The sequence below is a fragment of the Coturnix japonica genome, chromosome 14 (assembly GCF_001577835.2).
Source record: "Coturnix japonica isolate 7356 chromosome 14, Coturnix japonica 2.1, whole genome shotgun sequence".
Classification (NCBI taxonomy): domain Eukaryota; kingdom Metazoa; phylum Chordata; class Aves; order Galliformes; family Phasianidae; genus Coturnix; species Coturnix japonica.
In genome coordinates, this window is record NC_029529.1 from 8,072,084 (window position 1) to 8,088,056 (window position 15,973).

Genomic DNA, 15,973 nt, shown 5'->3' on the forward strand with positions numbered 1-15,973 from the left:
TACCTTCAGCAAAAGAAAGACTGATTAACATCAAAACAAGTCTGTGAACTGAATTTCTACATTCTAACATTGTATTAAAGCTTTTTCATTCAGATTTAATCCAACTTCAAACCAAGTTGAAAGAGATGCATGACTTAAATTTGACTGCCACGCTACCACACCTGAATGCAAGTAAACGAGTTAAATATTTAATAGAGAATATTTAATGGGGAGTAAAACTGGGTCTAGAAGAAACAATTCACATACTAAGTTTGACATTTCTGAGCAACTCCTCAGATATTACTACAATCCTGGATATTATTTTAAAGAACCTTACAAATATGGGAAAACTTACCGCCCTTCTGCCTGCTGAGCTACAGAGTTGATCCAGGTAAGACTCTTCCCAACTACAGCAGAAGACCAGACAGCTATACCCTGAATAGCTTCAGGGCAGTGAAGTTCACATAATGCTTCCACCAGCATCATAATTGTCACTTCCAATTCATTTCCCTAAAACCAAACAAAAACCCTTACTTAACAAATCTTAAGTGAAGTAAGAGTCACATGCATTGTTAAATGCCTGAATACAGTAAAGCAGTACTTCATTACATGCCTTTACAAGTGTAGTACTCTGTCCATCTCTTCATCAACACTGCTTTCAGAAAAGCAGTGGTACTCAAGAAAGCATTCATGCCATAAATCCCCAGTTTACATGTTAACAGCTTGTAATCACTGCACACAGTGGTATACAGCTACATTAAAATAAACCTAAGAAATCATAACAAAGTAGGAGTAAGAAACACCTAGCAGAGCTCTTTAGTTAAGACTTCAGTAGACCAAGTTACTGACGTTTAAGCCAACGACTGCTTGATTCCCTCATCCCACCCCTGTGTTTATCTGCCTCTGCCAGTTACTTCATGAAGGAAAAAAAAAATCCCTCAGAATACAACTCTCCTGCTCACAGAGACAAGTCAGAGACTGCCACAAATTTCAGACTAATACAACAGAACAGCAAGTTTAAGGTTTAAGCAGTACCTTCTGCTTAAACAAAAACTACTCAATCCAAGCTGTGAATGAATCACAGCATTCACTTATGTACTGTGTTTAACCAAATGCACAGAGTACACTTGTAATCTCCAATCCACAGCATCACCCAACCGCAAAAATCTGTCAATAGAAATGTAGAAACCTCAAGAGTCACTTTTCACATAAAAACAAACATCACTCTTAGAAAAGACTTGGTTAACAACCACTGACTACATAAGCTTAGACTTTAAGACATAGTGGGGATATTTTTATGACAGTCGATGGCATTTTAAAAGAGAATACCTGAGATAAACTGTTATTAGTTTTCATTTCTGTGAGTAAGTCAAAACCGTGTCTGACTGTCACAGCAGGCTGGCCAGCCAGCAGTCCAACTCTCATGATGGAAAGTCTGATCCGTGTCAGCCAATCTTGGCACGTCTGGCGATTTGTATAAAAGAATGTCCTGATAACCTTTTAAGGCAGAAAAAGATAATCTTACAATTCCTGAAGGATATTTTGCAGCTAAAACTTCAGAAAACTTCATCTTACTTCACTCTTCAAAAGGCAATTCTGAGGCCTCAAATAATCAGAGGACTCCTAACAACATATAAACAAGCAACAGCCAGAAAAACCTACACAGACTGGCTTACTGCTGTACCACTATGCATGCTGATACTGCAGAAATAAGCTCTTTCCCCTCCTCCTCCCCCCCACAACCCCAATCTTCTAGGAAAAAAACTACATCATAGCCAGACAAATTAACAACCTCAAGCTCTCCTTTAGAAGCTATTCTGTTCACACGTTTCATTAGAGTACGTGCTTAAATGCAGCAGAATCCAAAAGGTTACAGAGTGAAGACCTGCACAGTCCTGAAAATGTATTCTTCAAGTCAACAGATGGTTCCTAGTAACGTCAGTACTGTAAGACACACAAACCTTGGGTGGAGAGGTGAGGGCATTGGCACATCCTTCATAAGCATTGTACATCAGTTTTTCTAAATTCTCCAAATATTGTAGGAGAAGAACAAGCCTAAGTTGATTGCTGCTGTGTCCTTCATCATTGTCTGCAGTAGTCCACTGGCTAACATCTTGATCAGGGTTTAGCGTATGTGCTGCAAGACTCCTAATAATACCTACATATGCCATGGAAGAAAAAAAAACACATTCACATTCAACTGCTATTCTGCTTCTCCTGGCACTTCAAACAAAGACATGTTAAAATCTATTATCACTGAAAAATAAAACCATTATGTTTCTTGCTTTGGGCATTTATTTCTTAGCCAGAAAAACTCATAAAAAAAAGATATTATGAAAAAAAGGAAACTTTCACATTACCTTCAATTGTTTGAAATGTATCTTGGGCTCTACCCAGAGGAGTTCTCAGCTTAGAAAGAACTGTAAACTGAGCTGCTTCCCAAACAGCCCATTGCCATAGAACAGCATCAGTCTTCAACAGATTACGAGGGATGGTTGGTTGATCTCGTTTATCCAGCCTTTGACAGCTATAGAACAACCTTTCCAACCAATTATCTTTCCTGAAAGAAAAGATCTGTACATAAACACAAGTTCATACAGTAACAAGATTATAATGCATATATGCCAGTTACTTATTGTTCTCAATCAAATCTCTCTTGAGATTATTTTCAGCAGCTATGCACATAATGTAAAATACACATATTCAAGGATAATTATAAATACTTAAAAGGAACTGTAAAAAAAAAAAAGGTAAAACTGTAACAAAATAGTTACAAATTTTCAACTAGATAGAGTTATAAATTCTTCACTATTAATTCAAGACCAATTAATTTTGGTTTTAAAAAGTTCTTACCCAGTTCGATGAGTGTTTCCATACAAAATAAAACTAATGACATCAGAGAAATCCTGTGGGTGGAATGTATTACTTGGAGCTTTGCTCATATGACTTCTTATAGCCAAAGAAATTTCTTGTATTTCTGTGTGGGTACGGTTACTGCAGGAACAGTGGGAAAAACAAGCCATATAGTTGAATAAATCAGAAAAAAAAGTTATGCAGAAGATAGATACATCTATACACGTACAGTGAGAGGAAATTAGCATACTCTTTGGAGATGAGACAACACACTTTAACGGTTCAATTCTTTATGATAAGAATAGGACAAAATATTGCTGAAGCTCTGGATAACGTGGACCTTAAAAGTAGTCATAATTTGTTTCAAGAAGTGCTGCACAGCTTATCAAGTTTGTTCATACTTATAAAATTACTGGATAATAAACTAGTAAATTACACACATTAGAAGATAACTGTGTTAACATCCATTCAGCATTATTTTTCATTCTGCAAAAAGAAAGTATTCTGAGAAAGAAGGAAAACTGTTCTCTATAGGGAGTTAATCTGAGAACTTACCTCAACACCACATCTAAGGGAATTGACTTCAGAAGTTTTCCAAAAGACTGCCTTACACGAGCACCGCTATGAACTAATTGAACACGACACACATCAACACATCTGCAACAAAAAGTGGGTGAAAAAAGGTCTTAACATTTCCACGAACAGCATAATTCAAATCACAGATATAACGCTGTGCAAGTACCTTTGTAAAAGGTCATCTGGTAGGGAGGAGGACAGGGCATGGAGGCTGCTACATGCTTGAAGACAAATATTCACATCTTCCAGAAGGGCTGAATTAAGGAATTGAAAGTAAAAAAAAGTTACTGTTGCTAGAAACAGGTAACTTACACATTACTCTGGTTGCTACAGACCATCTACATATTTTTACAGAACAGCTGCTCTACAATAAAGAGGCTATATGCCTTATTTCTGTTTTCATTTAGTTGAGTCGTTTTACTGTGTCAGATAAATACTTTGTAATAGGAAGTCACTTGCCTTGTGTGTCACTTGTGTGGCCTCTTCTGACCACTGATCAACTAATTATGTTATGGCTTCCATTATATATTACTTATTTCCAGTATGAAGTTAGCAATTCCTGATCTCAGAAACTCAGTGCTCTTGCTGGTACTATGCTACCAAAAGCATTTGCTCCCATATCTAAATATCCACATTATTCTAACGTACAGAACAATACATCATGTTATGGCATTGTTCTACTGCTTTTTAATCAAATAATACACAATCATACTTGCAGAATTCAAGCCATTGCTGCTGTTTCATGTAGATTACCATCATATTCATTAAGTATTATTTTAAGAAAACAACTGTTTGCTTAAGTCATGGCAAGGGATGTGTTTGAGGAAAAAATAAAGACAGAAGGACTGCAAGTTTTCATACAATAAAAACCAGAAGCACTTCTAAAAGTAGAACCATCACAGTTACAGCTAACCATGATATGTAAAAAGAACTTCTGTATGTAATTCTGGCATATAAAAGAAAGTCAATGAATAAAATCTTACTGTTTGCCAAAAGTCCTTTGCAAAACTTATGGAAAGATGGGAGAGAAAATAAGGGTGTGTATGTCTCTGATTTTTTCATCAGAACAGCCACTTCCAAAGCCCATGTCATAAGCAGTTTCCTTCAAAAAACAAAACCAAAACTGTTAGATGCTCCATATGGTCACAAAAATACCTTTCAATACAACTTAAATTACTTTGTGTTACAGATCAACATCATACCACAGTCCTCCTCTTTTAAATAAAAGGTTTTGTAACATTAAAACTGTCCTTAGATTTCATATCATGTAAATAACACACACACGCAGCTCTTCTAGTAGGGTACTTTCAATTAGCAAAATGCTCTTTTCAGTGAAGTTTGGCAGCACTGATATTTATGTATAGATCTTACAATGGTTTCAATTTATTTAATTTTCATGCATTAAAGTGAGCAGCTACTCTTCCCACATATAGCCTACTATTCTTGCTTCATAAAAACCAAACACTGGTTAACTAGTGGTTAAAGTTACACTACATTTTACTGATAAGAATAAATCCCATTTTCCAAATTAAGTCATTCTACTGGGAGAAGACATTTCCTGGTTAATTAGAACATGATGGTTACCTGGTATCTTGAGTAAGGTTATCCTTCTTCAGCAGTAGCCCCAGAAGGTTCAGTATGATTGAGAAATGTTTTTTTGTTGCTGTGGTTACAGTACTAATAACTGCACCATCAAACAGGGAGGGAGAGGAAGAACTGAGGCTACTGGATATAAAATGGTCATGTCTGAAAGGAAAGGCAAGAAAATGGAAAAAGCTTTCTTACAGTATATAAGAAACAAAAAGAAAGAAAGCAGAAGTTAATACGGTTATAACACTTGGGATTTGACATTACTGGTAGTCATGTGACATTTTCTTCCTCACTTTACTCAAACTCAAGACTCCCAATCCTCCGCCAAATTAAATGCCAAATTTTAAGCTAGAGCATGTTTTGCTGGCTGCAATGCAGGCTGCCTACAAATTATTAAATAAAAACTGATGGGAGTACTTTGGGCAAAACTAATTGTCAAACGCTATTAAATACATTCCTCCACCCCATATTTATTCTGTTCAAATCAGCTCATCCTAGTACACTTAAAATACCGATGAACTATGAGTCTCCATACCTGGAACAATGTGAATACAACGTATAGAGTACCGCATACTGGACAGCAGGAAAATGAACTGCTATGTCACCATGAACAATCATCAGATTTTTACTCAGTAGTGCAAACACAGTTGGCGAAAGGGCCCACATCTATTAAAAAGAATTGTAACATAAGCACAGAAACATCATAAATAGGATTCACTTTTAAAGTGTAGCCTTCCACACAATTAACTGCTGTTTTACTTGTTCCCACACAAAACAGTATTTTACAACTGCGTTAATTTCCTGATCTTGATCATAACTGATTTCTTTCCCCTTTTAAAACAATTTGTTAAGAGCAATTTATCCTTATTTATACCTGTATAAATAATAACCTGTAACCGGTATTTTCACACAGCTGATACGCTATGGGGGAAGACACTGAACTGCTTTAATCTGACCATTTTCAAAAAAGCAGAATTGTTCTGACAACAATGGCTTCAATCCAGCAATAGCCCTGCTAAGACATTTTACCTTAGAAAGCACTTTTCATTATGCACAAAGTTAAAATCACACAGACTTTACCTATATAATTTTTACTCACCCCAATTAATGAGTTCTTAGCATTTCCAATAGTACTTAGGGCACTGAGGTCAAATATAACAACAAACTTTGCATTTTCCACAGTAAATACATGCTTCTTGAAAGAGTCATGCTGGATTTCAGAACAGGCCTCGGGAAGATGTAAACTATAGAGAAGACTGTTCAGAGCACAGGTCATTTCTCCTAGAATCAACCTGTAAGCAGTCTCCAAAACAGGAATGTTCTTCAGGCTCAGTACTGCCTGATACACAGCGTGGGCTGCTGCAACAACCTTGACAGTACAAAATAAAGAAACAAAAGATTAGCATGTAATCAAAATAAAATTAACTACTTCTGCAGAATTAAAAACTGGATAACTCAGTCTCAATAATCATACCTAATCTTCAGTTTTCTGTAATTAAGCATCACCCACAGTCTGTAGATTGCTTTCTAGACCACTTGCGTAATGCACACTGAATATGAAAGCCACATGAACTAAGTACTTCATTGTCATACCAGGCAGAGAACTTGCAAACTCTCACTGAATCTAAAAGCTAAAACCACAAACCAGCTATATCTGCTCTCTCACAGCTTCTTTAAAATGAACAGGATTTTACACCCTGGTAAATATATTCTACAAGTGTAAGGTTATAGTAACACACCTGTAGAGTCACTTCTCTTACCTCTTTCTCCTTATGATAACGAAGTACAAGCAGTTTAGACTCCGGAATAAATAATTTCTCTACAAATGATGATGGTAGTTTTGTATTTATTTGTTCAACAATCTGGGGATAAAAACAAAGCAAACACCTTTAACCAACTTCTAAATAAATACCTTTAATCTAATTATATCACAACAGATTAAGGAAGATTAATCAAAACACCTTTTTTCTGTCTTGCATACAGCACAGTTAGAAGTTTCCCACCAACACAAGTATTTGTAATTTGTCCTCCTAAATTCACACAAATAATTAGTTACTTTGAGGCTTTGACAGAATAGCTGAGAGAAAATTGCTCGATCAACCTACATCCATAGGAGACTTGTAGTCTCAGAGCTACATTTTTGAAGAATACTGATTTCCCAGTGATGGCATATGCAGATATTCAATAGAAAAACTGGGAATATTAAGTACTAAAACTCTGGTGGTATCAATTGCGGAGACCAACAGTGAAGCAAGACAAAGATACCAACAAAATAAAAACAATACTCAGGCTAAAATGAAAACCAAGTCATCAACAACCCAAATGCATAAACAAGCTACCAACATGGGCTTTTCAGGAATGAATACTAGCAGTAGAATTTCTTGCTTGCAATCAGGAAAAGGAAAGTTTTAAGCATACATTTAACAGACAGAAAAAACAAAGCATTTTGCTTTAAAAAAAAACAACAGTATTTTCCCATTGGAAAAACAAAATAACATGTACACACCAGCGTCAACAAATTCAGGACTGAAATGATATAATCAGTGCCACAAGTCTGACAATTTTCCATTTGATCCAATCCGTATGTGATAACCATGTCACAGTGTATAGTCATACTTGGATCCAGACTGCCAAGTAAAACACCAACACACTCATTGGCAGCTGTGAGTACTGCTTCTGAAAAGAACACTTGGTTTGCAGCAGTCACACATCTCATTACTCTGTACAGAACCTGGAAAATGAAAAGAAATGTATCAATTTATTTTGAAACAAAAAGAGACAAGAACCACATGTTATTTAATTTAACATCTATTTGATGTTCTATCCATTAACATACTCTGTATCATGGTATTATTATTATCATGATATTGTACTGCACAAGTATAAGAACAGAAATAAACTCATGACTGCTTGCATCTTATCACCTAAAGGCCTGAACAGACCTAGAAAACCCAGATCAGTTATTCAGACATCCATTCTTCTACATCTGATGACAATAGAACACCTGCTCTTTCCTAACATACAGATTAAGTTTCTCTCTGGAATTTACATCACAAGAATCCTCTGCAGATTAAGACAAGTTATACAACTTTCTTAGCTTTAATTGGGAAATCAACGCTTATTTATTTGAGAAGTCATTCTGTCCCTAACATAACTCTATAGGAGCACAAATTCCATTGTACAGCTCATGCAACAAAGCAATGTTGATTACAGATATTTTTATCTTGTGCAGTCTTTGTTTTAATGTCATTCACACCCTATTCTGGTCATAAAACAGAAGTATAGCAGCTAGGTCTCATATTGTACCATACTATACTAACCACATATGAAGTTCTATATGAAACAAGCGGACTTTGCTATTGCATTTTACTTAGATGCAATTTCAGCACAAATAATGTAAAAACTACACTTCATAAATCACACAATATGAGTTCAGATTTTATAGCACCATAGCAATTGGAACGAGTGGTAACTGTGCAGTAACAAAGACAGCTAACACAGACAGAAATCTAACTGCATGAAAACAATTGCCGACAAAAAACCATTCACTTTTCCTGCCATAGGCTTCCAATATGCCACAATGTACATCAACATTTAATAAAACTCTCGCAATGTATTTCTTCAAATGAATACATTTGATTCAAACTTAGCACATACTTATCAATCAAAAAAACTGCCATTATATGGTAATAAATCACATCAGCAATGAAGAAAGGCAGAAACATCAATTCTTACATCAGTTACATATGCTTCCGTAATCGGTGGTCCTCTAATTGGGCTGAAGCGCTCCCCAATACTTCTCACCACAGTACTGAAAACTCGAAGAAGCGCAGCCAGTTTGGGTAATGATACAGAGGGAGGAGGAATATCTTCATCTAGGGACTCCCCAGAAGCCACATGGCTGAGGTCCTGCAGTGCACAGATTTTGTATGTCAGGATGCATTATTAACAGTTAATACATAAAGCCCCAAATTTGATGTTAAAACTAACTGTAGCAAGTTTCCAGACATATACAGCTTCAGATTATTTATTCAATGTACTTAATTTTGCAAAGGCAGGATACAGGCAGACAAAGATATGCAAGTCACAGAATCACAATTAAATGCCATTCCACAGCTTAGCCACTAAAATACAATACTCTTAGGCTGTATCTCGAAAATTAAAACACAGATTATAACGCTTCTGGTCTTGGGAAGACAATATGCAGCACTGCTATAGCAGGTGCCTTCATACTTCTGCCACCGTCCCAAACAATTTCTAGCCACAGCCTGGCATCAAGATGTCCAGGTGGCCATCCCCACTACACTGTTTACACACAGCTACCTTTATCTGCAGACTGATTTGACCAGCAGACTATTCCATGCCAGCTGGCAGCAGTACCTGGGAACCTACCCAGTGCTGATCTCAGCAGTATAGATATAGCCTTGGTCTACCCCATGGCAAGAATGAACGCACTACCCTGAATCACCTTCCCCACAACTTAAATTAACATGTTATCTCAGGGCTCTTCCATGACTAGGAGTATGCACTCCATCCAGTTCAGCAGATAAGCTGCTATGCATTAACCTACCATGCTAACTTCATATGTTTCAATCATATGCCTATAGTTACAGCAGTGCAAGTTTCTGTGGGCAGAAGAGGGCCAAAGAGATACATGAATGCTAGTTGATGGAGCTGTACCACTGGAAGTATAAACACACACATAGAACTGAATGATTTATTCTGTGCTGAGTTAAAGAGATTGTGTAGGAAGTACAACCTTACCTATAGGATCTGCATGCAAGGCAATTCTGCTAGCACTACATTAACATATAGACTACTGCACAATCCAGTTATAAAAATATACAGGAGCCAAAACCACATCATATAATGACAGCTTCAGAAAAACTCTAAGCTGTATTAACAAGCAAAGGTTATAGTGTCAAAGAAAAGTTAAACCATTAAGTTCTAGCTTTCTAACAGGTTCAAAACCTCTTGCTACATTATTTTCTGCAGAATGTATCCTATCACTTTGTTTAAAAATACATTTACTATGGAATCTATGGAAACATTCAGAATCTTCCCCCCTTAACAGCCTCTTCCATAACACATCAATGTTGGGTAAAAGGAAAATAAGACAGTAATATGTCATCACTGCAGCATTTTAGAAATAAAGGGAGTCCTCCTTTGATGATTTTGTTATAACATGGTACTCTTAATAAGGACTGACAACCTGGCTACAATTGTAGTCCACGTAGTCTATGAGCACTCTAGAATTGTTGTTCCACATTATCTGAATATGTACTGTGTAATTTGACCCCCTTTTCCTCAGGAAAATCCTATAATTTCATTTTCTCCAAGGGTAATACATGCCTAAATCACAGCTGTGCATGTCTTAATAAAATCTGTAACAGTTAATCCTGGTATATACAATCAAGCCTCATTTACCTCAGCATAAGCTTCCATATCTTCTAAAAACTGTCCCAAGAGCGTTGTAGAAAAAGTAAGATCAGCCACCCAAAAGGGCTCCAAGCTCTGCAGCCATCCTACATAAAAAATACCAGGCCAATTAAAACAAAGGAACTAGTTAATGCACAAAAATGGGATTTTCATAAACTAAAGCATCTATACCACAATAATTTGTTTAGGTATATAAATAACAGTTTTTTCTTTCATAGCTTAATTTTTGAGAATTAAAATTTTAATAAACCTACTAACTGTTACGGAGGTGAACAAATCGACAGATGTTTAAATACAGTTCAAATAAAGCGTCCCATCTTTCCATGTATACCATAAAATGGCAAAAAAATATATAAATTAGGAACAAAATCTATGATTGCAGACCCAGAAACTCATTTTCATTTTGTCACCTTGCACCTTAGTAGAATCAGATTAGTATAATCTCCCACCCCCAATTTCTACAAGCCAGAGTGAACCCTTCAGCCAAACTCACCAGACACCTGTTGAGTCAATGAAGGTTTCTGAGTGTGATCTATATGCCACCCAACCAGTATGTCCACTGTGTCCTGTAAAGAAGTTTGGGGGGAAAACAAGGGAAAATTAGTTACTCAATATAGTACAACAACTTTTCTACCTACGAGAGAAAAATACAGAGAAATTAAGCCTACCCGAAAATTGGTGCTGAAAATGTGCGGATAACACCTGGACAACAGAAGAATGCACTTGACACACTTGCACAGTAACTCTGGTGTATCCACATTTTCTAGAATGGACTGTAGGCTGGTCATTACAAGCTGAAAAATAAAGCAAAGCTACTTGAGATTCCACTTCACCAACACAGGTTGTCAAACAATTAGAATATAAAGATAGATTTATTCAGTATCGAGCATTTTTGGCGACCTGCTCCAAGTTATCTGCTGGAAGGAAAATACTAAAAAGCACCACAGAGATGGCTTCAAAAGACCTACTTCAACTGGGCATTTTCTTGAGATATGGCAAACAGCTTCACAGTTTAAGGATACTGGTTTACTTGAATAGTTTAGCCAAGGGACAATGGGTTGTTTTAGGTTTATTTCTCCTGCTGAAAGCTTTTAGTTTCCATAGAACAGAAACCAAACTGGAGCACAGACCTAAATGTACTTGCTCTACACCCAAAATAAGACTCTGGAACACGAACCAAGGGATCAAGTTTGTCTGCACACATTCTATTCTGTCTCAAATCCTACTAAAATTCAAATTTGACATCTCGAAGAGGAGGTAGCACATCAGAGCAATCCACAGGCTAGGCTAAGTGTACTGCTCACTTGGGCTTTTTTTTGCTCTCAACAAGATTCTTCGCTTTGGATCTGCAATACATCCAAACAAATAGAATCAAAATAGGTATTGTTGCACAGACTTGCCATCTTCTTCTAACTAAATCAGTATCACAGAATTTCATACAAAGTCCCTCCCATTTTTTAATTATGCTTACTTATTATGTAAACATAGAATTACTTATTGGTCATTCTAGTTTAAACATTAATTCTAGCATTGCACTGGATAAGTTATTAATATTCCTGTTTTAACTTGTACCTTACCTGCATTAAAGATGAAAAGGCTTTCTTTTCTCCTACAGTCTCCAGTGCTTTGTAGGTTGCACACAAATAAAGAAGTTTAACTTCATCTTTTGTGGATAAGCTGAATTTGCTGAAAATCCATTTAAATATCTTCTCAGCCTCATAGCTTAGAGAAGCACAAAGAAGGCCAAGACAGCAAGCTCCTTCCTGTCTCAGTTCTTGAAGCAATTTACTACTGCATTTTGGAGGAGGGAAAAAAAGAAACGTGGAGTTAAAGCACAACAGAAGAAACCAAGAATAGATTCAGCATTTTTCTAGAACAGGAAAATATATGCATAGATGAAGCTGCTTCCCTCTTACTTATTTGCAATTATGACCATAAGGTTGAAATGGCAATTAATAATACACAATAAATTTTCTACAAAGTAGTTCTATGAAATAAATCAATTTAAATAAAAGAATACAACATGCTGGCCAATCTACTTGCAACGTGTTGTGCAAGGAAGAAAATTCTTAACACGGAGCTAATTTTGAGTAGCAGCACTGAAATAAACACCAAAAGGCCTACATACTCCTGAACTTCCTCTGCACATGTTCCTACTTTGATGGAGACAAAGCCAGTCAGGTTGTAAAAAAAAGAAAAAATGAAGCACAATGTGAACGCCAGATAAGCACAGCAACACAATACTTTGTCCAACCAATTAAACATAGCTGTGACAATTCACACCACCTACAACATAAAAGCAACGCAGATGCATTAAAATTCTCTCTGTGAAGCGTACTCTAGACAGTCTAAAAGCTCTGCTGACAGGCTTAAGAGTCTCAGCTTCCCTGTTCCATCCTTTTAATGCCATCTGTCATATCAATTCAAAATAAGTGAATTTTTTTTCAACCTTTCCTCCATGCTACAGTGCTTCTATAATCAAAACAATAAATTTAACATCATCATTATTCTTCTTTAAAACCTTTAAACTGCTTAGTTTTTCTTGCTTACCTTTCATTGAGTACATCATGAATGGCAGTCAGGATATTATCCAGTTGTTTAACCAGTACCTGTAACACAGGATACATAAAAAGGCATAAACATAATAACGCCACAATAACTCTGCAAACTAGGTCCTGTTTACATCCACATTAACAGCATCCCTGGCAATTATGTTTGCTAATAGAATGCTATTACAGTTTCCATGGCCTCTGCAGGCTAGCAGGAACTATATTAAGCAACACCGAAATATTATCCCACATGTTATATTTCATATTTATTTACAGTAGCCACAAAAATACACTGGCAGCCTGCTATCAAGCCCCGTTCTATATTTAGTTCTAGCTGATGATATTACGTCATAGATGTAAGACTCATCGTTCAGCCCATCAGTAGTGGCTACGGTCCTACCTTTGTAAGTGAGCACAGCAGCACAGTATTTAACTGTTCTTTAATACAGCCTGGAGAATTAAATTATTTTACAACAAACATTTGAAAAATGTGCCCGATACCTGCATAAGAGGCTACAGCAAGAGGGAAAAAGATATCTATACAATTTATAAGCTGCTGTTCCATGGCAAGGGCACTGCCTGGTTACTTCTATTACTACACGTTGTTCAACACACCTACATTTCAGAACTCTGTTAAACTACACTTAATGATGTAAAGAACTGCAAGAGGGACAGCTGGGTTAAGAGCCATACTTTACAAAACTTTATGCTCAACACTGGAGAGATCATTTGATACCCAAACTTGTTTCTGTTAGCTAGTTGGAAGAAGAGAAAGTTTCTCAATGACAAACTTTTAACATTCTAAATGGCAGCATGTAAAACTTGGTCACCACCATGTTAAGCATCAGTATGGCAACTCCAGCATGTCCTGAGAAACAGCAATAAACCTAAAATACAACATTGTTACAAAACAATGAAATTAAGGTGCTGTGAATTTAGGAATGAAGTATCAAAGCATTGCCTAGAAATGTGTATCAGGGTATTTAAACTTATGCTTTGTGCTTTTTACAAAACACGTGGAGAACTCAAAAGCTCTCAAAAAAAGGGGGCAGGTATCAGACAAAAGCCTTGCAATACTTTAATTCACTTAAAATAAGTACTATTAAATATGTACACTCATACGGGACATATTTTTTCCCTTGAACTCTTAAGGAACACTTGACAATTTTGGAGCTATCATGTTTCTTCCAAAGAACATGCTATGCTTCTCCTCAGATGCTTGATGAAGGATTCATAGCTTCCTTAAGTTGCCAATATTTACCAGTATCTAATAAGATGGCGGCTATAACTAAGATAACTGAAAAGCAAAACCCAGTTCTGAACAGTTGTTTTCACAAGGCACTGCAGTTAATTTTCAATACCTAGAGAGTTAAAAGCTTGCACATCTCAAAAACAGATGGCAAAAGAAACATGTATCAATTACTAAAAAATAAGGGCTGCAGCTGTCACATTTGTGTAGAAAGAGAAGCATTTAAGTAAGAGGAGCATATAAATATTGACAAATTCACTGTCTATCAAACCACAACCAACACCAAATCTCTGCAGTTCTCAGTGTCAGAGATCAACCTGAGAGTCCAACAGCCACTCAGTGTAAGCAAAGCATTGGAGTCGGCTCTGAGCAATTGTATTTCAGGTGAGATTCAGATTCAAGTGCAAATTACTGAAGATTTACTATAACAAGACTCTTTCCATAAACATAGGCCATGGAATCAAAACAGTTAACTATTGCCATTCTTCCTCTCAAGAGACCCATCCTTCCTAAAACACTGTGTCAAGTTTACTCCAAAGGATCAGATTATCACTTCTTCCTTGCCCAGCACGAAGGGAGCTACCGAAGGAAGCACAGATATTCATCTGAGGATACTAAACAATCCAAATGGGGATAGAAGGCTCCTGGATAATTTCATATTTGCGTATGTTTAGCGAGAAAGCTTAGTAGTTTTAAGACGAGCTATGCAGACAACTGTAAAAATATATAAACATTTTTCATTTAAAATACAGAAATAGTTACATCTCCTGAATGAGACAAAGAACTGAAAATCTGGAAACACGCTTTCCTCTGTTGTAGGTTAAGATACACGCCAGATTTCAATACCAATTATTTTTTTTTAAGGGCAGTTTTATGAGGAAAAAAACACTCCAGTGCTACAGAAAAGTAAAGACCACTTACCAGTTTGTTTTCTGGTTGCTGAATGAATTCTTTCAGCTGCTTTACAGTAGCCAGTCTTCGGTCTCTGTCGTCTTCCCGAGTAATCCTCCGAAGAAGATTTGACAGTCGAGACTCGTCAGAATAAGACAACGATCGCTCTGGGGGAAAAAAAGGCCATTACTTCTCTCTACAGTGTTTTATCAATAAGATATAAAGGCTGAAATGAGTATTTGCATACCCACAAAGTCCTCATAGTAATTTGAGGGGAAAAGTTATAAAAAAATATAAATAAACATCTTGACATGGAAAATACACACAATCCAATTCAGCTACCAAAATATTTCATTTCTCCCAAAAGCCAGGCTAGTATCTGGGTAGAACTCTTCCACAGCTAAGCAAAACTTGGTTTTACTCCTAAACATAACTCTGGATTCAGCTGCCTTCCACACAAGTAAAAACATACACACAACTATTACTTTTTGAGTTTGACAAGTTTAACTAGGATTTCTGACAATGTATGAACAAAACAGTTCAACAAATGTTTTAGGCAAATCTTTTTTTAAAAAAACAACCTGTTTCTTGTAGCAAAGAACCACATTTAAGCTCAAGAAATACCAAGAAGCAACGTTTGCTGTCATTTTGGCACAAGAGGGTTCTGCTTCGAAAAGGAAAAGAGGTACATTTGCTCCATTGAGGCACAGTAACACCCTAGGGAAGAAAATGCTTTTTGAAAGTTCAAATGGAATTGTTTGAAAACAAAACAGACATGGCTTGGTTAGGATGGAAATTAATACAGGCTATAGTACACACATAGTAAAATGTGCAACTGCTATTCATG

The 15,973-nt window shown here is 36.5% G+C and overlaps 1 protein-coding gene across 4 annotated transcripts in view; it reads right to left on the bottom strand.

Annotated features, from left to right (window-relative positions):
- The window catches only part of SMG1 (SMG1 nonsense mediated mRNA decay associated PI3K related kinase), a 54,226-nt gene that overhangs the window by 25,076 nt on the left and 13,177 nt on the right, over positions 1-15,973 (bottom strand). For all 4 annotated transcript variants that reach the window (XM_015876712.2, XM_015876711.2, XM_015876713.1 and 1 more), the window contains 20 exons: positions 15,157-15,293; positions 12,988-13,046; positions 12,015-12,228; positions 11,106-11,231; positions 10,931-11,003; positions 10,426-10,523; positions 8,734-8,907; positions 7,505-7,729; positions 6,759-6,860; positions 6,098-6,367; positions 5,534-5,664; positions 4,993-5,154; positions 4,392-4,510; positions 3,575-3,662; positions 3,388-3,489; positions 2,833-2,973; positions 2,340-2,539; positions 1,941-2,137; positions 1,309-1,476; positions 335-489 (listed from right to left, as the gene is read on the bottom strand). In XM_015876712.2, the coding sequence (XP_015732198.1) occupies positions 335-489; positions 1,309-1,476; positions 1,941-2,137; positions 2,340-2,539; positions 2,833-2,973; positions 3,388-3,489; positions 3,575-3,662; positions 4,392-4,510; positions 4,993-5,154; positions 5,534-5,664; positions 6,098-6,367; positions 6,759-6,860; positions 7,505-7,729; positions 8,734-8,907; positions 10,426-10,523; positions 10,931-11,003; positions 11,106-11,231; positions 12,015-12,228; positions 12,988-13,046; positions 15,157-15,293 (2,941 nt within the window). The remainder of the gene's footprint in view (positions 1-334; positions 490-1,308; positions 1,477-1,940; positions 2,138-2,339; positions 2,540-2,832; positions 2,974-3,387; positions 3,490-3,574; positions 3,663-4,391; positions 4,511-4,992; positions 5,155-5,533; positions 5,665-6,097; positions 6,368-6,758; positions 6,861-7,504; positions 7,730-8,733; positions 8,908-10,425; positions 10,524-10,930; positions 11,004-11,105; positions 11,232-12,014; positions 12,229-12,987; positions 13,047-15,156; positions 15,294-15,973) is intronic.